Source organism: Gymnodraco acuticeps, unplaced genomic scaffold (assembly GCF_902827175.1).
Source record: "Gymnodraco acuticeps unplaced genomic scaffold, fGymAcu1.1, whole genome shotgun sequence".
NCBI classification, from domain to species: domain Eukaryota; kingdom Metazoa; phylum Chordata; class Actinopteri; order Perciformes; family Bathydraconidae; genus Gymnodraco; species Gymnodraco acuticeps.
The window spans coordinates 880,571-905,821 of NW_022992199.1; the positions used below are offsets into that span (position 1 = coordinate 880,571).

At 41.2% G+C, this 25,251-nt stretch overlaps 2 protein-coding genes and 1 pseudogene across 3 annotated transcripts in view; 2 read left to right on the plus strand and 1 right to left on the minus strand.

The window, feature by feature from the left end:
• cpa4 (carboxypeptidase A4) overlaps window positions 1-16,476 on the plus strand; it is a 49,912-nt gene extending 33,436 nt beyond the window's left edge. The window contains exons 2-12 of one of the 2 annotated variants that reach the window (XM_034205550.1): window positions 61-219; window positions 1,336-1,417; window positions 4,145-4,279; window positions 4,770-4,868; window positions 6,236-6,337; window positions 7,175-7,273; window positions 9,244-9,345; window positions 9,583-9,673; window positions 12,010-12,209; window positions 15,349-15,433; window positions 16,238-16,476. In XM_034205550.1, coding sequence (XP_034061441.1) covers window positions 152-219; window positions 1,336-1,417; window positions 4,145-4,279; window positions 4,770-4,868; window positions 6,236-6,337; window positions 7,175-7,273; window positions 9,244-9,345; window positions 9,583-9,673; window positions 12,010-12,209; window positions 15,349-15,433; window positions 16,238-16,425 — 1,251 coding nt within the window. In that variant the 5' untranslated portion in view covers window positions 61-151 and the 3' untranslated portion in view covers window positions 16,426-16,476. Of the gene's footprint in view, window positions 1-60; window positions 220-1,335; window positions 1,418-3,517; window positions 3,577-4,144; window positions 4,280-4,769; window positions 4,869-6,235; window positions 6,338-7,174; window positions 7,274-9,243; window positions 9,346-9,582; window positions 9,674-12,009; window positions 12,210-15,348; window positions 15,434-16,237 lie in introns of those variants that run through there. The other variant, XM_034205551.1, reaches the window with a different exon arrangement.
• Window positions 16,477-19,327: 2,851 nt separating this feature from the next.
• Window positions 19,328-20,521, minus strand: LOC117539404 (annotated as a pseudogene).
• Window positions 20,522-21,262: 741 nt separating this feature from the next.
• The window catches only part of smc1b (structural maintenance of chromosomes 1B), a gene marked incomplete in the record, with an annotated part of 21,730 nt that continues 17,741 nt past the window's right edge, over window positions 21,263-25,251 (plus strand). Inside the window, 4 exon segments of the mRNA XM_034205563.1 lie at window positions 21,263-21,371; window positions 21,874-22,062; window positions 22,559-22,671; window positions 23,648-23,851. Coding sequence (XP_034061454.1) covers window positions 21,263-21,371; window positions 21,874-22,062; window positions 22,559-22,671; window positions 23,648-23,851 — 615 coding nt within the window.

Below are 25,251 nucleotides of genomic sequence, written 5' to 3' on the forward strand. Positions count from 1 at the left end.
AGGTTGGTCACTGGAAATAACTTTTTTTCTGGACATGCTTTTGTCGTGTGATACCAGCAGCGTGCTCTGCAGTGGGAACAGAGCAGCTGTGTCCGGGTGGTTTTAAAAGAGGAGAGGACCGAAGGAGGGTCAACAGCCCCAACTCAGAGACATGATGAGAGGTTTCTGGCTGCTGACGCTGCTGCTGGCTGCGAGTCACGCGGAGAGGCTCTTCATCGGGTGAGTTCTTCTGAAGGCAGCGGTGGAAAGTCACTTAGTGTATTTATATATTCATTTATGGTTGTATTGCTTGTGTTCGTCTTGTTAGGGATTCATTCTGTCTTTACTTCTATATATTTAACCTTATTGCCTGTTGACATTTACGACCAACCCTGCTTCTTATCTCCCGTAAGGAATGTGATAATGCAGTCGTATGCTGATACTACCAGGTTTTATGGCCTGACCTAGCGGGCACAGGGGGGGGGTTTATTGCTCTTTAGTTGCTCATTTTCATTTCCTTTCATCTGTTCCGTTCAAGGTATGCACAACTTCATGTGTAACAATTATTTGCAAAAAAATTCTCTATTCTAAAAAATAAAATAGATGGTCTTGTCCTTCATGTTTTCTTATTCACAGCCAATCAAAACAGGATTGTAGAAAAATAGGAGAAACACAAAAACGTACAAAAGAAAAATACTTAGGCCAATGAGGGCACGAGATAAGTTTGTGCACTGATGGTCATCTGACCCGGGCCGACTCAGATGATTGGTCGTGCTTTTTACAGCGCCACGGCTTCCACAGATGAAATGTTGTGTGTATTTATTGTCAAAGCATTTAATGTATTCATTGCTATCGGGATGTTAAGAGCATTCCATGGGATATAACAACAAGTGATTCTGAAGTGAATTACCTACCCTACCTTTAACTTCGAACTTTTGAAGCAATCACTTTCACCATCCATTTCCTCAGTTTTCCAATTAGCTGAGGAATGAACTTGCAGGCTTAGTTATTAAATACAAGTATTACATGACTTGATCGAGGTTTTTTGATTTTCCTCCATTTAATGCCTTATAATCAGCATGTTAATAACCAACCAATACAAGAGTTCATTTGAATTCAGTGGGCAGAGAAAGGACGTTTTGTTTGGTTTGGAGAAAGATAAAATCATAATTACAGTCGTATGAAATTAAACAAAACAGGGTTACGGACTGTTCTGCCGATTAATTGCTTTTTATTTTGGTAAGGAGGGAATTAAATCTTCCTCTACTGCAGAAAATAACTTGAATTTGAGAATCAACTTATAAACTACAATGTGAATATTAGTGTTTAGACACTGAAACATGTTTCTCTCTGCAGGGATCAGGTCATCAGGATCAATGCGGAGTCAGAGGAGCAGATCAAACTGCTGCAGGCCCTGGAGACCAGAGAGGAGCTGGAGGTACACACACACACACACACACACACACACACACACACACACACACACACACACACACACACACACACACACACACACACACACACACACACACACACACACACACACACACACACACCACACACACACACACACACACACACAGCACTACTGAATCAGAAACACTAAAACGTGTTGTGACGGTAGCTCCATCTTAGATCAAATAAGATTTAAAAGAATGTATATCAAAAGGGAACTTAAAGTAAAAGTGTTCAAGAAAATACAAGAAAATATTATAAGTATGTATGTACAAATATAAGATAAAGTAAAATTGCAGTACACAGTATGTTCCTCATGTTTTCTCAGCTGCTTGTGCCAAAGAAATTCTCATGAACCTCCCAGTACAGTACAAAAAGGCAAGGACACAGATACAACAAGAAAGAGCAGATTGCACGTAAAAATAAGATTAAGAAATGAGTGATTTTAAAATCAATAAGCGTTGGGTTTGGATGCATTTAAGCAGAGTGTTGCAGGATTTCTTTGGTTTCAAATGATGTATTATTTTTGCTCATACCTACACACTCTCACATACATGTTACCATTTACATTTGAATTGGGATATTGTATTACGGGCAGCAGGATGAAGCTGAGAGTTGTTAGTACATCTTGTCAGAAAGTCCTGTTTTTGCTGCTTCCTTAAATACAGAAAACATCTACTGATTGACCTTTCCTCCAATTTATTCTATTAATAAAATATTCACTGCTCCTCCAAGATGTAAATTAATGCAGATTTAAAGGCAGACAGACACAATAAATCAGTGTTTTTGATTAAACAACAACAGATTCAAATATGAGAAGATGTTGTTTTAGTTGATTTAAACTGATTAAATTCATTATTCAGATTTATGCCATTGACATTTTTTGATTTGATACTTTGGCTGCTTCACACTTCCGTAATGTCTTTATATAAAAGTTGGAGATTTGGAAGTCCATGATAAAGTAAAAGTACACTTATTCTCTCAGTGGAAAAACAGCAAACAAGGGGAGGCGTGGGGGAGCAACAAGTAGGTAAAGGAAGTGATAGAGGACACACCTGGGTGTAACCATCACTTTATATGTAGAAGCAATAATTATAATGTATTTATATACTTTGTTGTAATGTGCCAATGTTCATCGTAGTATTCAAAATAAGTACATACATATCTACAGGTATCAAGGATTTAATATAAAGAAATATCTACGAAATCAAACATTCACAAAAAAAGACTTGAATATAAATTAATTAAAGTAATTAATATTAATATAATAATATACAAACTAAAAACATAATTATTATAATAAATACATTTCACAAAAATATGAAATATACAGCGACGTGCAGTCAGGGGAGGCAGGGGAGGCAGAGCCTCACCTGCCATACTCATAGACTGGCCATAATACAATGTAACGGAAAAACAACTAAAGAAAAACTAAATAGTAATAATAATAAAATGTCTCCACTGATCTGTTTTGTAAATGTGATTTATGTTTGATTCCAATCGCTTTTTATAGTCAAAATCAGCACATTTGCCGAGCTCCGCTACAACTACATGGGAGCGATGAGGAAGGAGTGAGGCAGGAAGGAGTGAGGCAGGAACGAGCTCTGCCTCACGTAAGCCCACAGTAACTTGCTGGAGCGCGGGCACTAATGTAGCGCGGGCACTTATTTTGTGAGCGCGCTCAAGCCAGTTACTGTGGGGTGAGGTGAGGCAGAGATGAGCTCTGCCTCACCTCAAAATGCGTCACCTCACAGTAACTGGCTGGAAAGCGGGCCCTAAGCGCATGCCTGTTACCATCTCACTGTATGTCACCAATGTAATGTTTGTAGATCCCTTTATTACATTTATCCTCGCCATCCATAGTCTCTAAATAACTTATTTCACGTATATATGATATTTAGGCTCGCCGTACAACGGCAATGAAAAAAGCACCAGGGGAGGCAGCCATAACCTCTGCCGCACTGAAGGGGGCGCACGTGAGCCCACAGGTCCTTGTTGCTACTGTTATTCTACGCAGAGACGGAATTGACGCGAACAACAAACTAGACTTATGAAACGAGAGGAAGATAAGGAGGACTTTTACAAAAATGTAATGGAGATTGTTGTCCAGAAGGATAGCATGGACTTCATCTTCAAGTCAAGGTAAGACCACATTGGTAATGAAAATGGGATCTTACTAAGAAAGAACAATCCAATATTTAGATTGTGGGTATCCTTTTGTTGAACAGTCTGTTTAAAATGAATCGAAACATCAGACCAAAAAAGCTTTTGAAAATAACAGAATATTTCGATTAAGGTCAAAATATAATATTTGTAAATCTGACTGTGAAAGAGTCAGTGCCTCACCTTCCTGAACCTCACCGCACGTCACTGGAAATATATCAATACAAAAACTCATTAAAAACCTTATTAGAAAATAAAATAGTAAATACTGCAATAAAAAGAAATAGGGAAATTAAGAAAAATACGATCAATACCATATTTAATCTCTAAAATGAAAGTAATATTTTGTATGCTCATACCCTGAGTTAATGTTACCTAAAAAGCACAATCAGAGACTATATTTGAATATATAATTATATCAACATATCCCACTAATTTAAGAGAAAGCAATGTATACAATGACCGGGCCAAATGCAATTCAGAGCAACTTGACAACACTGAGACAATAAATATGTCCATAATGTGACTGTGACCTGTCTGCTCTCAGCTGGACTTCTGGCTCAGCCCGGTCTCCATGGAGCTGCCCGTCGACATCAGAGTGCCGAGCTCCAGCCTGAGCTCTGTGAGCGAGATCCTGAGCGCCAACAACATCGCCTACTCCGTCCTCATCAACGACCTGCAGGTGTGTGATCTGATCAGTGTGTGTGTGTGTGTGGCCTAGCATTACTATACTTGTGGGGACCTACATATGTTTACATAGTCACGTGTGGGGACTCGCCTCCCTTATGGGGACAAAATGGAAGTCCCCATGAGGGGAATCATTCATTTTAGGGTGAATACTTGGTTAGGGTAAGGGTTAGGTTAAGTGTAAGGTTAAGGGTTAGGGTTAGGCATGTGTTGGTTATGGTTAAGGTTAGGATAAGTCTCCAGGAAATGCATGAAAGTCAATGTAATGTCCCCTGAAGTGATGTATACATGGTGGGTGGGTGGTGTGTGTGTGTGTGTGTGTGTGTGTGTGTGTGTGTGTGTGTGTGTGTGTGTGTGTGTGTGTGTGTGTGTGTGTGTGTGTGTGTGTGTGTGTGTGTGTGTGTGTGTGTGTGTGTGTGTGTGTGTGTGGGTCATCCAGGTTAAATGATGACCGTGCTAAATATGAGTTTGTCTGCCACATTCAGGAGCGTCTGGATGAGGAGAAGTTCGAGATGATGGAGAACCACATCAAGGAGCGCAGCGGCAGGAGCTTCAACTTCGGAGCTTATCATCGTCTGGAGACGGTAAAGATTATTATACAAACACAAAAGTTACTCATGACTCCAGATTAAGAGAAAAAACTATTTTGTTGAAAAATCTAAAATAAATTAATCAAACCTTTTTTTTTACAATTGGCTATCATGTTTGTAAAAAGACAAAATAAGAATGAACTTGCAATTTGAAAATGAAATGTATTTGTATTTAATGTAGAGAGTAATGTTTGTGCATCAAGGTAAACAGAGTGTGGCACTGACAGTAAAACATGAGGAAACGTAACTTGAGGATGAGAAATGGAGCAGAATTAAGTTGACATCAATTGCTTTTTTAATAACTAATAGTAACCAGAAATTGTATTAGATGTATTAAATGATTCTGTGCCACAGCGGTTTAGTCTAATGTGCCTTTCTTCAACTAGTCAGGTCATTATCTATTAGCCTACAGTACCACGTGTACAGATTGTACAGCACATCTGGAGTACTTTGTGTTTAGTACACTGTAGGAGCAGACACAATAGTGGTGGCTCAAAGCCCACCTGTGCTCCGCGCCGTCCGTTAGATGAGCCTGGTCAGATTGATAAAAGAGGGAGTTCAACACACCGGCATAAAGTTATAACAATAATCTGATTTTAATACAGTAAAAAACACAATACGAAATACAGAGTGCCCTGAAACAGAACACTCCGGACTCCCCGCTCCACTGTCGTGCGATACAGATATCGGGACCAGCCAGTCAGAAAACAGGGGGCATTTTGCATGAAGAAACAACAGTATATATGGACATATTTGGGGCGGAGATGTGTGTCGGCTCTTCCGTCATTTTACTCCTAAGCGAATTAGAGTTCTGGGAAAAAATCTTTCTTCTGAACAGAGCGTGACAGCATCGGACCTATACAAGGTCAGAATCACTTTGTATCTTATACCTGGGTTAACTCCTTTAATTTCCCAGGGAAGATTTCACACCAACTATTCTTTTATAACAATCAAACATTGTACACAGAAATATTGGTGCTTCGGATTATTCCCAGCAAGGAACCTTGAAAAAGAACATGTGTGTGTGTTAGTGAGGGAAAGTGTATGTGTGTGTGTGTGCATGCTGATAAGCAGAGGCATATGTGTGTGTGTTGCTGACATCTGGGTTGAGGAGTTTATGTGTGTGTGCTGCATGAAGACAGGAGGAGGTGTATGTGTGTGTGTCAGGGTCTCTGGGTCATGGAGTGTAGGTAAGAAGGTTTATATATATATATAGGATTACTTTAAACAGTCCCAAATAATACATGTTCACTTCAATACAGTTCAAGATAATACCTGTTTACTTTAATACAGTTTAGAACAATATCTGTTTGCTTTAACACACACTTTACATTGGTGTGTATTGTAATGTCTCCCTGCAGATCTACAGCTGGATGGACACTCTGGTGTCTGAGTACTCCACTCTGGTCACCAAGCTGGAGATCGGGAGGTCGTATGAGAACAGGCCCATGTACGTGCTGAAGGTAGGACAGCCTCAAACAAGACATCAGGAGTAGGGTTGGGAACCAAAACTCGGTTCCAGATGAGAACCGATAAGAAAATGCCGGGTACCGGGTACCCATACAAAATACACAATTTCGGTTCTGCTTAACGGTTCCTAAACGCGGTAGACCCTGTATTCCAGCGGGTCCGTCTGCACCGCGGAGCTGCGGTGACCCGGTGGAATACAGGGCGGACCTGGAGAATCACAGAACGGCCGGTCGTCAGCGGGCCGTTGACGGCCGGCTCGGTACGCTGACGGCCGGCACCGCCCTTAATTTTTTCAAACGGCATCATATAAATTGCGCTGACAGGCGACAGAGGTCCACAGTTGCCCCGCAGCGAGGCTCCCCCCGCCCTCCCGTAGACAGTTCACGAGCTCAGTCACTTCATAACACCAAAGATGGGTCGCGGTAAACACTCTGAAGTGAGGCTCCACTACACTAAAAAAGAAAAAGACAATTGGGCACGGTGTTAATAGCTTGCCACAGGCATAGCTCAGTTAAAATAAAGCACAGCTATTGTGCAATACATTTGTATTGCATGTATATTTTTTAGTAACAATTTCAGTTAAAGCTTTTAAGAATAAATATATTGTTGTTATCTAAACGTTTGACCTCTTTATTTTACAATTTTGGAATCGAAATGGGGAATCGATAAGAACCGGAATCGATAAGCAGAACCGGAATCGAAATCGGAATCGATACATTTCAAACGATACCCATCCCTAATCAGGAGTACATGTTGGACCTGTGTCAGGGGCACATCTTCACTACATCATTCTGACAGCATGAGTTTATTCTGTTTTCATTGTGTTGTAGTTCAGCAAAGGAGGAAACAAGCCGGCCATCTGGATCGACACAGGGATCCACTCCAGAGAGTGGGTCTCTCAGGCCACCGGAGTGTGGACCGCCAACAAGGTGACGAGTTGGAGCCAAAGACTGAATTAAAATGATCTTATGAGACTGTGAAGAAAAAATAAATACTTAGAGGAATAATATATGTTACAGTTGCATTCAAAATAAGTGCTAAAATGATATCTCAATAACAGAAAATGTAATTAATTTCACTGATTTATTTATAAGGACAACGTACATTAATCAACATAACTGTAATTCAGTCAGACAACTCACGTGTTCCTTAATATGTTTATTAGAAGCAGCATATAGTTTGAGTTTGGCGTCTAGGCTCGGGTCTCATCGCTCCACAGATTTACAAAGAACATTGAGTGATGATTAGATAACTATCCCCCGAGCTTACAGGTGGGAGCCGGGGTGGAAGCTGGGGTGGAGCTGGGGCGGAAGCTGGGGTGGAAGCTGGGGTGGAAGCTGGGGGTGGAGCTAGGGTGGAAGCTGGGGTGGAAGCTGGGGTGGAAGCTGGGGTGGAAGCTGGGGTGGAAGCTGGGGTGGAAGCTGGGGCGGAAGCTGGAGTGGAAGCTGGAGTGGAAGCTGGAGCGGAAGCTGGGGTGGAAGCTGGGGCGGAAGCTGAGGTGGAAGCTGGGGTGGAAGCTGGGGTGGAAGCTGGGGTGGAGCTGGGGTGGAAGCTGGGGTGGAAGCTGGGGTGGAAGCTGAGGTGGAAGCTGGGGTGGAAGCTGGGGTGGAAGCTGAGGTGGAAGCTGGGGTGGAAGCTGGGGTGGAAGCTGGGGTGGAGCTGGGGTGGAGCTGGGGTGGAAGCTGGGGTGGAAGCTGGGGTGGAAGCTGGGGTGGGAGCTGGGGTGGAAGCTGGGGTGGAAGCTGGGGTGGAAGCTGAGGTGGAGCTGGGGTGGGAGCTGGGGTGGAGCTGGGTGGAAGCTGGGGTGGAAGCTGAGGTGGAAGCTGGGGTGGAAGCTGGGGCGGAAGCTGGGGCGGAAGCTGGGGCGGAAGCTGGGGCGGAAGCTGGGGGGGTGGGGGGGTGGAAGCTGGGGTGGAAGCTGGGGTGGAAGCTGAGGTGGAAGCTGGGGTGGAAGCTGGGGCGGAAGCTGGGGCGGAAGCTGGGGGGGTGGGGGGGGGCAGGCGAGCAGCAGCAACATGAAACACAGCAGCAGGAACATGAACGCAGCAATAGCAAGTGAACACAGCAGCAGCAGCAGCACAGCGAGGCAGAGGCAGGAAGACCTGGCAGCTTCAATAGAGCGGCATGTTTAGGAGAATGTGTTTGGTTGGTTGTCAGAGAGACGAGGTGCGTCACGTGTTAATGTATCATTGGTGCTCGAGTTGACTGCCTGAACTAGCTCGCAGGCTTCGCCCCATCAGTGCCAGTGTGAGCCAGCTGGCGTAGTCCTTTGGAATATTTTGAGAAACAATAAACACACAATATCCATTATTCAGTACATGTAGCCTTTCCAAAAAACAACCAGAAGCTCCAGAAGACTGTGTTTCTGATTATAAACACTTTGGACTGACACATGTGGAGCAGCAACGTGCAATCGGACATCAATAAAATACAACGATCATAATTGAGATCTTACAATTATAATTGATCATTTTTTATTGATCTTTTTCAATGTTTTATTGTAATTTAAATACCTTTGTTCCATCCAGTTTTTAAGGGTTGAACTTGGTTAAAACGTTTGACTTTTTTCTCTATCTTCTGACATTTTGCAGTCAAACTGTCAATCTGAAAACTAATCAGCATATTCATAGTTAATATAGTATTTGGTTTTAGCTATTGTTGCTTGTATTGCTTTATAACAATATGGCAGTTGATAAGTAATCCATGCCTATTTGTATCCAACAAAAGCGTTATAATAATAATAAATGGTAAGCATAGTAATGCATGTACTATTGTTTCCAGACCAAACAAAACCTGTTAAATGGATTCCTTTCTTGCTTGTAAATAATCTTGTATTTTTAAGTATGAAAGGTTGCTTTCTTTTTTAAGAATGTTCTTTTCAAAAACCTGTTTTTCTCAGATTGCCACAGATTACAGTAGGGACGCCTCCCTCCTGGACAACATGGACATTTACATGCTGATCCTCGCCAACCCCGACGGCTACGACTACACACACAACAACGTACGTCTATCAGTCCATACACACATGTTGGTTCTGTAAAAGCTGCTACATCTCCGCTTTTTCTTTCACGTTTTTCATGTCGTGTATACAAAAAACATTATTTGGACATTTTAGCTGTAAAATGGATATTTGAGAGGGAGAAATAGTTGATGCATACACCACTTTATTTAAATAGATATTTGTCTTTATGTCTCTAAAAACACACATGCCTGACTGAATGTACCGTGTGATGTTCAGAATCGTATGTGGCGTAAGACCCGCTCAGAGAACCCCGGCTCCATGTGCCGCGGAGTCGATCCCAACAGGAACTGGGATGCAGGCTTTGGTGGTATGTACTGTATAAAAAAAAGACTGTAAACGCTTGTACTTTGTGTTGTTTACAAACTAAACGTTGTACTACAAGGGGGGCAGCTTTGTCTGAAAACACATTCTGTGGGGGAAACTTCTGAAGCAAGTGGAGTCAGGACTCCGAGACACGAGGAGAGCTGGAGCTTTGATGGCAAACACTGACGGTTTATTTGGAGCTTCAGCCGGAGAATTCACAAGACATGTCACGAGCCACGAGTTGACCACACGGTTGAGATCAATCCTGAAGAGCCCTCCTGTAGCTCCAGGCTTTAACTCGTTCAGAGTGTAATAATCTACATTCTTCAATAGATAGACTAAACAGCTGAGGGACACTGAATCACATTTGTTGTCGCTTATGGCTCGAGGTCATCTACACCCCGAGAAGGATGTGTTCAAGGTGTCCCACAACAATAACTATCTCTAACGGAGAGTTGCCCGGTCATAAACTGGTAACATCAACAACTTGCTAGGGCAGCCCCTCCTTAAGGGAGATAACGGCTGCTCAAGGTTGGTCAGCTGCGTCAGCAGGGCAAATTAATCCCCAACACTTTCTAGACCCTGATACACTCAGTATCCAATTTGAAGGTGGGATACATGCCCATTGTTAACCTCTTATCCCCTCTCTACAGTCCCCTGTAGCAGAGAGGCCTCAGGGTTGAGTTGAACATGTTATTCACCTGACACATTCATTCTTTACATGACTGGCTTTTGCAAGTTAGAATCTATGACCCAGAAATATCAGTAACTGTGCTGAATCTATGTCACTGTCCATGGTGCTGAAGTAGTAGACAGGACAGGTTACTTGTTAGACGCTTTTATCCAAAGCGACTAACATACTCAATACTGTGGACCAGGGGCGTCACCTGGACCTGAAAACATTCGGGGCTTAGCCCACAGTGGCTACAGTGGAATTTTCGACTGCAACACTCCCCACACGCACAAACACAGTACACCCGCGACTGTTACAATGAAGGCTCGATAATCAGCTCACGGCATATAGTGCTATTTTTTATGAGTGGGGGGCGGACCTCACCTCCTCTAGGGGGGTCCGGGGGGATGCTCCCCCGAATGCCCAGGCCAGGCGACGCCACTGCTGTGGACAATCCCCACAGGAGCAATTTGGGGTGAAGTGTCTTGCCCAGGGACACAACGACATGCTGACTGCAGTGGGGTTTGAACCTGTGCTCCCTTGATCCGAACACTAACGCACTAATCCACTGCGCCACAGCCTCCCTCCCTCCCTCCCTCCCAACTAGACATCTGAGTCCTGCACTTCTGTCTTTGATATGTACTGTTTTTAACACTAGTTCAGTCATTCGTGGTGCGATTAGACAGTGTCAGGTGAATGGATTTAACTAGGCCTGTCCCCTCCGTGTTAGAAATGAACAAATGTCACCTCAACTTTACACAATCTTCCACAATCAATACTAACATTTGAAAAACTTCATGTTCCTAACAAGAAAATGGATACAAAATGTTTTGGACACGACATATGATTTGCCTATTTACGTATTTTTTAAATAAATGTCTGTTTAACTTTATGGTCATTCTGAAGGCTGCAGTTTGTGATGCTGTTGTTCCTTATTGAAACGGTTTATTCTCAGGAGTGTTTCCAATATTACGTCCACACCATGATCAGAATGAAGTTTGTAGGAACATTATAAACACTGTTTAACATAGTGTAATGCAATTCAGCTGCACCACAAAGGACAAAATGAGTTGCTACCTTTAAACTATTGCATTAAAGCAGAGGTGTCAAACTCAAGGCCCGGGGGCCAAATCCGGCCCGTGACTTCATGTCACAAGAGCTTGCAAAGAAGAGCTTGCAAAGAATATAATATGTTTATTATACGGTTACATGCAGATTGATAGAAGCAGGTTGCCCATAAACTACATGTCCCACAATGCATTTCTTTTGTGACTTTTTATCGGAATTAGATTTTTTTTTTCAAAATGTCACTTTTTACAGAATGTGTTTTTTCTTTTTAAATCATTTTGTGACGTACGCACTGAAGAGACTTGCAATTATTTGCCCTAGACTTCTGCTTTCAAACTTAGTTAATTATTATATTACCCTATCCGATAATAATCCAATTCAGAGGCAATAATGTAATATAATACATTATTTTAGATATATTATATATTTATATATGTATAGTTTTTGTATAGTCTTAAAGTTACAACCGGCCATTTGAGTGTAACCTTAATACTGATGTGGCCTGCGATGAAATTGAGTTTGACACCCCTGCATTAAAGTGTAACATCTTGCATTATTTGTTACGGCCTCATGATGTGTTTTGTTTTTCCTCCCTCCAGGCCCCGGGGCCAGCAGGAACCCCTGCTCTGACACCTACCACGGCCCCTCAGCTCACTCTGAGATTGAGGTGAAGAACGTGGTGAACTTCATCAAGAACCACGGCAACTTCAAGTCCTTCATCTCCGTCCACGCCTACTCCCAGCTGCTCATGTACCCGTACGGCTACTCCTGCAAGAACGCTGCCCATCAGGCTGAGCTGGTAAGAAAAAGAGAAAAAAGAGTCAATTGTGAGGAGGCTCGTGGAAAATTCAATCTGACACCTTTTCACACTATGAGCTGTCCATACAGCAGAGGAAAGACAGAGAGGAAAGTACATCTGTATCAGTACCTTCTTTTAAACATCAGTCTCTATGTTCATTCAATAATGATTTAAAAAGGCAATATCCTGCGTCATCATTCTAACAACTTAGGGTTACATTTTGTCATCGAATCGCTGTATTATTGCTGAAAATTCTAATCCTTTACCCCAGGATTGACGCATTGACCAATTATAAACCCATCATTACTTATGACACATGATTTCCATTAACTCAGCCAAAAAAAGCACTTTCTTTTAGCAATACTGCTTCAGGGTTTTTTGTGCATATTAACACTTAAAAACTGCCATTTGACCAACAGTCTGCATATTTCAGCAAGCCCTCTTAGGATAATTAGTAGTTTGAGGCTATTTAGATCAAATGTACTTGACTTATAACTCCGCAAGAGGAACTTTAGCACTTTGGATGTTCCTGATCATGGGGAAATTAGCTCAAAGCTAAATCTGGCACTGTTACGCTTGACACATTTAAAGTGTTCATCACTGTGCATTGTCCCTGCCAAATAAACGATTAAATGAAAATGTAATATTAATAATGAGTGAAATCCTCTTTTATACTAGCCTTTTTTCTTCGTCATGTCCCTGTATGCTTTAGTATTATCTCTAAGTTCCTAACTACAGTCAGGGCCGGCCCGTAGCACTGGCGTTATAGATGTTCGCCTAGGGCGCCAGATCTGGGGAGGCGCTGGCAGCTCTGGGAGGGAAAAAAAATGTTTGACCGTTGGTGCTCATCCTAATTTTCGGCCTTGATGTAACAACATTCATAATTAAGTAAATGTAACACCCTTTTCACCCCGGTTACACTTTGCATTTGCCCTGTACGATGGGCGCTGTAAGTGATGAAAATGGGGGATGTTGGCTTATCTGGCGCCCGCAGCTCACAGCCAAAGTGCGAGGGAGAGAGAGAGAGGGTGCACCGGTACCGGCGCTGTTGTTATTAGCATCTGGTGCTAGCTGCTCTAACGGATATAATAAGAGGATGTTTCTACAATGATGTGGAGGGAGAGTCCTCTCCAGTCAGACTGAGGCTGATACTACAGCTCAGTGAGGTAAAGGACTCTGAGGGTTTAGATCAGTGGTCCCCAAACTAAGGCCCGCGGGCCGGGTACGGCCCGCCTCCACATTTGGCCCGGCCCCCTGAACAATACCAGAGACGCATTATGATTTTTTTTTTTCAGTCTGGCCACGCGAATCTTAGACTAGCCCCTGTCAAAATGTTGTGACCTGCTCTATCGAAATCAGTCGCATTGACCCGAAGACACCTTTTGAGTTGTATGCACTGTTGGAAAGAGGATATTCCTAGCTTTCTAATGATATCAGGATTGTTTTTGTACTTCAAATATTAAGCGAAATATGTCACATTATATAATGACTGTCACCGAGTCATCATTTTGAGAAAAAGGCCTTCAAAGTTGTCTCTTCTCTGGAATCCATCGATCTGATTGATTATTAGCAAATGATCAAAATACTACCGAGGGAAGATATTTTCGTTTGGAGAGGAAGCTCGCGAGTGTGTGAGTGTGTGTGCTTGTGTAATTTTGCGTTTGTGTGTATTGTGTTTGTTTCCCGGGGAAAACCCTCACGAGAAACACCGGCTGTTGTTATGCCTGCTGTGACGTTAAGTTACTCTGTTCTCTGCTTGTAATTATGCCGAAGCTTCAAAGTTGTATTTATCATCTGAATTTGCCGAAACAAGTTTAATATTCTGAAAGCCAAGACTTTGTTTAATTGAAATCAGATGAAAACAAACTGTAACGGACCCTGCCGTGTTATCTATGATTACTATACTCTTACATTCATAATTTCAGCGAGTGAGGGGGGGGGCGGCGCTGCGGAAGAGCAGATTGCGAGTGAGAAATAAATTGGAAATAAAAGTTTCATATTCTGAAAGCCAAGACTTTGTTTGTTTAAAATCAAACAAAACACCCGAACCCCGAAAAAATTGTTTTTTTTACGTAAATCCACGTTTATTTTGAGAGATTCTGCTCTGACAACTAAGCTAAACTTTTACCTGTTAAGATTGTGCACGGCCCTTACAGTTATTTTCAATGGACTTTTTTTCTGTGAAGAACCCAAAGAGGGTTATTTGGTTATTATTTATTTCATAAATAGTGTTATTTATTTCATTAATAGTGTTATTATTTATTTCCTGACTTTTTTTCTGTGAAGATCCTGGAAAGGGTTATTAATATTTGGTTATGTGTGGCTTTCTAGAAAACAATAAATGTTTACGTTTAGACACCCATGCGATCGTCACACTTTTTCTGTTACAAACTGACCCGGCCCCCATCAGAGAAGGGAAAGGTTATGTGGCCCTCACAGGAAAAAGTTTGGGGACCCCTGCTTTAGATAGTTCACTTTAGTCTAAGTTATCTCAGTGGGTCTCAAATGTTTTGATCACAATTTATGTAAACACATATTTCCAAGGCACTCCTTTATAATTATTGGGATAAAAAGGTTTGAAATCATTTCAATGTATACTATAGGACAGTAAACCAAAAATATCATTTAAAACTGGAGAGATAAAAAGATATGCATAAATAAATAAAGTTATGTCAACATCTGTCTGTGTTTTGTTTTGTCTTTTTCTGTCTTTGGTTTCCTGTTTTATTTTGAAAAGTGTTCACCCCGTCTTGCCTGTTGCTTTCTGTCTGTGTTCCCGCCTGTCTGATTACCCGATTGTGTTCACCTGGTGCTCCTGTGTTTTCTCCTCCCTCCTCACCTGTCTCTTGTTTCCTTGATTAGTCTTGTGTGTATTTAAGTTCTGTTTTTTCTGTCTGTCATTGTTAGTTCCTTGTTGTTTGACTGTGTTCACGGGGAAGAGTTCTGTTTTGTTCTACGTTAACCTTTAAATAATGGTATTATCAGTGAAATCTGCATTTGGGTCCTGCCTGCTTCACTCACCCTGACATGTTAATAGGTCAAATAAGATATGAATGAACGGCAAAAATCTCGCCTAGGGCAGCAAATTGTTTAGAGCCGGCCCTGACTACAGTATTGTGTTTTTTTCTGTTCCCCACAGGATGCTATTGGCACAGCAGCAGTGAAGAAACTCACTTCTCTCCATGGCACCAGATACAAGGTTGGAAGCATCTGCAACATCATCTGTGAGTATTCTATCAGAGCATAATTTCTCACAAATACAGCCCACTTTTCAGCTTTGTGACAAGCTGTTTTCCTGCTGATCCAAGAGGGGTTTGAAAAGTTTATCAAGCTTAAACAGAAGGAGAATCAGCAACCTCAGAATCAGGATTTGGTTTATTGCCAAGTAGGTTTACTCATAATGGTTTATAATGGGGCAAAAAATGTGTTGTTTTAAAGAATGGTGTACAAAACAACATACATATACAAAACAAACACTATTAAAAATGTGTCAAATGACTGTAAAGAAAATGATGTTCAGTATTTATCATGGCCCTTGTTGATGAGGCCAGTAGGTGTTCAAGGTTCATGGCTTTTATTGGTCATGTGTACATAGCTACTGTGTAGTTATGACGATGAACATCTTATGCCACAGGCTCCTCCAACAGTGCATCACAATAACAGAGAACAAAACAGAAAAGTGCAAGTAAATACAAAAAGTAAAATAGTGCAATAAGAGTCTATATGCAAGTGATTGAATATTATATATTAGATAAATAATTTCTAAATTGCAGCCAGATTAATGTGTGAGGAAGAAGCACTCAACACAGTTTTCAATGTGGGAAGGGGATTCAAAATGGTCATCTGGATAGTAACTAGCTGTCAGACAATGGATTCAAAACAACAATGTTTACCTATGAGATCTAGTAGAGTAGACGTTTGCATAAAAAGGAAATATTCAGCTATATACATTTCAGTACTTAGTTTACTAACATTTCACTACTGGGAAGAAAATATTTCACCATCCTCTCCTCTCCTCTTCCTCTCAGATCAAGCCAGCGGTGGCAGCATCGACTGGTCTTACGACGAAGGCATCAAGTACTCCTTCGCCTTTGAGCTGAGGGACACCGGTAACTCTGGTTTCCTCCTGCCGCCCACTCAGATCATCCCCACCGCCTCTGAGACCTGGCTGGCTCTCAAACACATCATGGAGTACGTCCGTGATCATCCTTATTGATCTCAGTAACATGAGAAAGGAGGATGTACATTAAAATGATTTGACACAGAATAAATGTCTCATCTTTCTTTGCTGGTGTATGAACTTCTGTCTTCAACATTGAACAATAAAGTCATGAATATATAGTTTTGTCTGTTATGGCAGACCTTTAAAAAAATATATATTTTCCATGTTATATAAACTGTGTTATGTGCTTGACTTGGTATAATTACTTTAGTTTGTAATTACTTGACAAGATTAAAGGTTTCACTTATAACTCCATTAAAATACAGTATTATCAGCGGTGGAAGAAATATTTTTGATACTTTACTTATTAATATTAACAATAATACAGTGTTAAAATGCCTACTTTGTAAGTTAAAGTCCTGCAATTAAAGTATTATGTTAAAGCGTCAAATACACTTTCAAAAATATATACTGCATGTTGTATTACAATAGCCTATATATTCTATCTAATGATGCAATAATGTGTAAGTATTTTTAGATGTAGCTGTTCATTGTGGAGCAAATTATAATTGTGTTGTTCATTTATACTGCCTGGTTGCTTTATACTCGAGTGACATTTTGACTTAAAGGTCCCATGTCATGCTTTTCCAGTTATTACCCGTCCCCTTGTTGTTATGAAGGTTTGTCTGCATGTAAACGGTCTGCAGAGTCACAAACCCTCAAAGTACACCCTGTAGCGAGTACAACTCTAAAGGCCCTGACACACCAAGCCGATATCGGCTGTTCTCGTAAGTCGGGAGACGAAGCGTGTCCTGTCGCCCAAACTCAATTTGGTGTGTCCCGCACCGTCGACCGTGACACGCCTTATTTGGACTGCCTGACCCGATCCATGGATCGGGTCTGGCAGTCGGACCAAACAATCACTCTGATTGGCTGTTCAGCTAGCGAATCAGTGCATGAGAAGCGAAACGGAAGTGAGGGACGTAAACAAACGATTTAAGAAGGCACACACAGACTGATATTCATTTTCATCTCATCATGGCGATCTGGAATGACGCAAACGAAGACCTGCTCATCACATTGATCCAGGAGAGGCCAGCTCTGTACATCACAGAGAAAAGGTACTCGAACCGAGTAGTGAAAACCGGACTCTGGCGAGAGATTGAAACACAACTTGGTTTCTCGGGTAAGATTATCTTTTTCATCAATTGAGCTCTTTAGCAGATATTGTTGGCTTTTTATTGTTTGCCAGCGTACAGTGACGTTAACGTGAAATGTAATTTGTTATTTCAACCTTGTGTTTTGTTGTTATCTTGTTGCTAGCTGTGCAGTTTGGCACTGCATATAGATATGAATTGGACATGCTAACTAGCCACAATGCTTACATCGTTTATTTGTGTGCTTCAGAGAAAGAGCTGAGGAAGAAGTGGGATTCTCTGCGAACCCAGTGCACCCGGTACAGGAGACTTGCCCCTTCGGGTAGCTGTGGAGCACCAAAGACGGGCAGACAGCAGTGGATCATAACCAGGCTGCAGTTTGCACACGCTATTTGTTGTTGTTTATATCACGCAGTCTCTTCTTATCTGTTTTCCGGTTATTGCCTATTTTTAATGACGAATACACACTACCGCCGCCTTCTGGTAAGGAGAGTTATTGCCACTCACGCACTGAAGTCTTTGCGGTGTGTTCCCGTGCGACACATGGCCAAGACGCAGGAGAACACTGCGACGCAACAGCCGGCGTCGGCGAGTCCTCTGGTGACTGCTTGGTGTGTCAGGGCCTTAACACAGAAAATACCTCCCCCGCCTCGTTGGAGATACGTCATTGTCCATTGTTTACTTCCTGGGTATCGTGACGTTGGAATGGCCAGTAGCCGCGCCGCGCCCAGAGCTATGACGCGGTACGGTCATGCGGTACCCGGAACCAAATGGATCAATCCGTGGAGCCGTTATGTTACGTCCGTGGAGCCGTTACGTTAAGCCCCCGCTGATTGGTCCAAATTGACCAATCCACGGACTTCGTCACACGCACTGAGTGCAGGCAGCTCTGCTGATTTCTCCTCCCTGGCTGCAGGCTGATAACAGACAGTTCGGATCGCGGCGAAATTCTCTCTGCAGGCCTATTCTCACAGCATTTATCAACCTTTTTCTTACCCAATATCAAGCCACACTTATTGTTTTTACTTCGGCTGTGACTTTGTGTGTGCTCAGTATGAGTTTGGCTGTGTTTCGCTGTCGCTAAACAAGGAAACCACGGAGCTCAGCGCGATTCACGGCCCGTCCACACTACAGCGTCGACAGCTTCAATCTGCCCATTCACTTTGAATGGGGTGACGTCACGTTGCCGCTTTTTTTCGCCGAACTGAATTGTGGGTAGCAGAGCGGTCCGTCTCCGGCGTCAGAAGTTGAACAATGTTCAACTTCTGACGCCAACAGCCAACGGGTCCACAATAGCAGCAGATAAGAAGACGGCTCTAAATGTTTATAATGCCTCTGAAACAATGTAAATATGCCAGTAATATAAGATAGAGAAACTATACATTTATTTATCATACTTTTTTCAATCATTGGTTTTAACTTTAACCTTAATATTGTCCAGATCTTGTATTTATTACACAAGAAACATTTATTATTCACTAAGAGATGTTTATATATAAGCTTTATTTATTTTCTGTGATATGATAAATGACATCTCATTGGTCCCCCTGCCATACAGTACAAATATACCAATATTGATCCAGTTCTGTAAAAGTTAATATCACCATATTTCTTTAGCCCCTTTAGCTGGATGTCACTTAGTTTCCTCTGTTCAATAAGTCTTCTGTATTAATGTTGCTGAATTCTACTTCACCTCAGTAGCATTCAGTAAAGTCCTCTGTATCCCTGAGCCACGCATTGCACCTATATTTCCATTGTGAATGATGCAAGCCAGTCAGCAGTGAATATCAGGACCAAGATGTTCATGTATTTCATTGATGTGTATATACTAATAATCAAACAGAAATACTGACAACATGTACTTTCACAGCAGCTGTGACAGAAAGTATATTTGATTAAGATCATTGCTTTGCTCTATGTAACTTATAAATAGCTGACTCGATAGATAATAACATTATTTAAATCAATGTCAAATGATATCGGTGGATGTAGAAAGTTGTAGATCAGGACTCAATGACACCACAAAATAACCAAAGATAGTGAGAAGAGCTGTGTTTACTATTATCCATGTTGTAGCTGGTTGGTGTAGTTTTTTGATTAAATGCTTGTAATTCATTTCCTCCACAGGTATGAGTGGAAGTACACAGGCCCATTATTGAGTTAGGTGTTCATCCTCAAATTCAGGGAAGATAAGTGATTTCCATGATGAAATGTTTAGCCTTAAAAGCATACATGTTGGTGCCTAAAACACCATTATCATTTATGTAAATCAGTCCTGTTAACCAAACTGATAATGTGTGATATCTGACAAGTTATCTGTTCATGACATGTTGATATTTAGATTTGTTATATTTACAAGATTATAGAATTCAAATAAAGAACGAATAACTGAAAAGTGTTCATAATTATGTATTATTATAAACCATGTTGATTACTGTTGACAATACCCAGCGGCTGAATTGTGTCAAAGCCCTGTGTGGTATTTAAACATAATTGATTTGGATGTCGGATAAACAACTTTGTCCATTAGGTGACATTTTTAATATTAAGAATCCTAGCAAGAGTTCTGTTGATGGAATTTAGGTTTGATATAATGTTCATTGACTGAAAAGCAGAAACACACTCTTCAAGTCATTTGGGCGGCTCTTAAGGGAGTCGTTGTTTTTCCAGGTGTGTCAGGGTGTAGATGTTTAACCTCCGAAGCCGTACAGGGTGCGGCCTTGCCTCTTCAGAGCGTACACCACATCGAAGACGGTCATCGTCTTCCTCTTGGCGTGCTCGGTGTAGGTGATGGCATCACGGATCACGTTCTCCAGGAACACCTTCAGCACCCCACGGGTCATCTCGTAGATCAGACCGGAGATACGCTTCACTCCGCCGCGGCGAGCCAGACGGCGGATCGCGGGCTTGGTGATGCCCTGGATGTGATCATGGAGCACTAGACGGTGGCAAGTACGCCTTCCTTTGCCGTGTCCCTTTCCTCGTCAACTCATTTTCGGGTATTGCTATGTTGGTTGTACAGAACGAATGTGTAGACGCAGTGTGACCGGCAGTCTTTACTTCACTGCGGACCTAAGAGAAGACGGAGATCGGGAAAGCTGCTGGGCGGGGCCAACGCTGCAGCCTCCACGTTGTAATACATCCATGCTTGTAAGGCAATGGGAAAAAGTGTTTCCGGGCCCAGCAACCTAAAGGTAGTGTAGTACCGCCGTTTGGCCACAACGAATATTCTCATCAGACTCCGGCGCACTTCCTGGGGGCTTGGGCTGGAGCTACAACGAGCTTAAAGGCAGAGAGTGAAATTCAGTGAATGCACGTAGTTTACAGAGATGCTGTATGAGAAACCAATGTGAGTTTGGAAAATTGCACAATATAAATATATTCTAGTAGACCTCAACAATGGAATTATGATCAGTGGAAATGGCCATGACATGGGACCTTTAAAGATTTTACTGTGGTATTAAAATATCTGCATTTTATTCCCATTAGTGTTACTATTAAAATCAGAACAGAATAAGAAAAATATATGTAACTATTTCAGTGATTATATATTGTATCATTAGCCTATGTTTGAATATGGTTTATTCACATTATATGCAATGGGCAAAAAAAAAAGTTCTTCCCGCCTCTCAATTTTAACGGCAGGAAGAGCTCAATATCGGCATCCTTCAGTTTAATGACTTGACCTTTACACGTTAATAGGCTTCTTGATTCACCACAACAAGAAGAAGAAAATGGGCTATCTCAAACAAATTGACATTGAAAACTTCAAGTCATGGCGAGGGAAGAAAGTAATCGGTCCTTTTATGAGATTTAATTGTATAATCGGGACTAACGGCTCTGGTAAGTTAACTTTGTACCATCAATTGTTGCTAGCTAACGTTAGCTGTCGATACTACTAAATAATTAATATAATGCATATGTTAAATAAAAACATAATTTATGTTAGACCATAACAAGTTTCTAAAATATACTCTTTTACCCCTACGTTTAAACTAAGTTAACTTTTGTACCATCAATGCTAATGTTAGCTGTCGGTGCTACTAGCATGTTAGTTTAGCTTAATTATTCTTAAGCTAGTAGGCTATTGTGCTAATATCACGTTTTCCTAGGTCCAAAATATGCTCTTATACAGTATGAACATTATTAAGACATACTAAATATAATGCTTAAGTAAATAATAAATCATTTGTGTCAGAGCATCAATATTCTGTGTAAAACACACTGTTAAAGGGTATTTAATAGTAATGTATCATGATTTTAACTTCACAAGGCCACTCCTTATATGGAGGTTAGTTTAGTTAACTTAGCTTTAATGTTAAGCTGGCTATGAAACACATTCTAGGTAAATCCAACGTGATGGACGCCATAAGTTTCGCCCTGGGGGAGCGGGCTGCCTGTCTGCGGGTGAAGCACCTCCGGGACCTGATCCACGGAGCCCACATCGGGAGGCCTGTGCGCGACACCGCCAGGGTCTCCTTGCGGTACTGCGATCAGGAGGACCAGGAGACCGTGTTCTGCAGGAGTATTTTTGGTCAGTTTATAAGTTTATCTTATTATCTGAGCATTCATATGGTTAACTGTTCAGAAAGCAGCAGGTGGTTCAATGGAGTGCAGGACAAGGTCTGCAAATAACTGTTATTTTCAATACAAATAAATATGTTGAATATATTCTAGAATATTCGATTTAGTTTTACAATCTCAGAAGATATTGCCAAATATCCATTAAAATGTTATCCTAAAACCCACATGTATTCAGTTTAATATGATGGCAAGCAGGAAATCACAATTTTGGAGAGGCAGAAAACTAATATTTTTGCTTAAAAAGTGACTTTGATTGTTTCTAGTTGCCTAGAAACATATTATATACATAGATTAGTCATAATGATGAAACTACACAGTTGCTTGTTTCTGTTTGTTTTGAAGGATTCTGTATATTTTTTCAAGTCTAGGGGTAAAAAAGCAAAAAATATGTTTTATTTGCCAAGTTTTAATAAATCATCTGATGCCAAATATTTTTATTATTTAAGGGGACTCTTCTGAGTATCGCATCAATGGTGTACATGTCTCGCTGGCCAAATACTTGGAGGAGCTGCAGAAAATCGGCATTGTGACCAAAGCTCGAAACTGTCTGGTGTTCCAGGTAAACACTACTGTTATCATTTGTGTAGGTACACTTGAATATATGCTGTATGTTGTATAGAATATGAAGTATATGAAGTGGGAGGTATCAAGATTGTAGGTATATAAATCAAGGACAGATTGTAATGCTGTGAGAACTCCGTTGCTAAATTAATGTTAAGTACTCTGTCTGAATAAATACTATAAATTACAATGGTATATATTTACACTCAAACATACAGCAGCACAACACATTCAATTCAATTCAATTCAAAACCTTTATTTATACAGATAAAACCCATTGAGATCATAGACCTCTTTTACAATGGTGACCTACTTCAATTAGTTCCAAACATTAATACAAACATGACAGAAAACAAAGGACATTATATGATACTACAGTTTGTATACTAGTAGCATTTACAGACACCAACATTTTCTGATTGTATAGCGTCTATCCTAGCTTTAAAAACATGAAATGGAATCAAACTGCTTAGCTTCCATTCCTTTTGTAGACTGTTCCATGCTAGCGGCGCTGCGCATCTAAAAGCTGTATTTCCTAATACAGTCCTAGCAGTTGGCACATGTAATACAACCACAGCTTTAGATCTCAGGCAGTAGCCATTTACAATACGCTGTGAGATCAGGGAACAGATGTAAGACGGAAGTTTCCCTAACATTGCTTTATAAATAAAAAGATACCAGTGATTTAAGCCGCCGTACAGTAAGTGAAAGCAACCCTGCCTTGTATACAGGGTACAATGATGAGTCAAAGTCTTACAGTCTGTCACAAACCTTAGTGCACTATGATAGGCGGCATCTATCTTGGTGAGGTAATTGGCTGGCGCATTCATATAAAATAGATCACCATAGTCCAGCACAGGTAAAAAGGTCATATAAGAATATACACCTTTGATAATAGTATAATATACACCTTACTAGTTGTGTAGTAATAATACCTTACAAACAAGTCTGTACATCATTGTTCTCATCACAAGGGGGCAGTGGAGTCCATCGCTCTGAAGGACCCAAAGGACAGGACCAAGATGTTCGAGGTCATCAGTCAGTCTAAAGAGTATGCTGCAGAGTATGATCAGAAGAAAGAGGCGATGATGAAGGCCAAAGAGGACACTCAGTTTCACTTCAACAAGAAGAAATCTGCTATTGTGGAGAGGAAACAGGTGTCGCAGGAAAAAGTAGAGGTAAAGTCATCACACAAAAAGAGCAGAATAATCTTTCTGCACTCTCAGCTACAGGGGTTCACAGTGGTGTAGTGGGGATTTTTTTACTGGGTGGACGCTATTTTAATTAGGTCCCAAACAATGCCACAAGTGTGCACGCGCGCAGTGCACTCACAACACGGGCAGACAGGTCTACAGAAACTACCGGTATGCTTAGTCCTACTTTAGTTACTGTACTGCAAAAAGCAGACGCCGCTGCGCTCAACACACACAGACTCAAAACCATGGACACACCGGCACGTAAGTTACATAAACAATCTATAGGCCTAAGTTGCATAAATGCGCTACAGTATTGCAACTAAGCACACAGCGCTGCTTCTCTCTCTCTATCTCCACTTTCAAAATCTATTTAAAACTCATAATAAACAAACTAAATTTAGCGTGATGACGAATCATAATTTTTTAAGGAAATCGTTTTTATATTTTATTATAATTACTGTGAAATGTATTATGTTTTTGTCATTATTACAACAAATACACACTTGCAACTGATAACACTGGCAAAATCCTGCTTCAAAAAACTGGGGGCTCCAAATAAGTGGGGGAACGGCGATCCCCCGCGTCCAACAACCAATACACCACTGCTTGTTCACTTCAGTTTCCAAAGTCACCACAACCTTGCAGGTATTTCCTGACAGCTTGATGTAGAACCACTCGCAGACAAATTAGGTGTCTGGCTCAGAGCAGGCGGCTAGAATAATTGGAGTGGAGGAGGCAAGGCTCCTTCAGTACTATCTAGGGATGTCCCCATCAAGGATTTTTACCCAAAGATCCCTATTCAAGTCATTTAATATAAAGTCCTAATCACATACTTAATATTTTCCTAGATACTACAGCTAGACAGTGCACAGTTTTATCACATTACAGTAATTATCAAATCGATCAAATGTGTGTGCTTACTCTTAAGTATTAACTTTCTTACATACCGACTACACCTTACTCTGGAAATCATTTTTTTAAAACTTTTTTTAATTTAAGTTTTTGGTTCACTCTGGGTTGCGACCCACGCTGTCTCTGTTAATTTAACATCTGAAATACCTTTATTTTTTACTTATATTACTGATTTATGTGTGTTCACTTTTCTCTGTGTGCGGCAAAACAAGCTCGCAAATTTGGCTTCACCGGTCTGGCAGTTTTTTAAGGTGTCCGAAAAAGACAGTAAAATAGCGGTATGCAAAGTGTGTGAAGCAGAAATCCTGCAGCTCTGCCCCGCTGTGACGGACCGGTCACTAAACCAGTGAGCGGAGCAACACACACACTAAGAGTTAGACCTAACACACTTAGCTATTTTATCTACCTCTGGAACAAGCTAAACTAGTTAAACATATATTTATTCTTCACTGTCGGGTCACTCATTACTG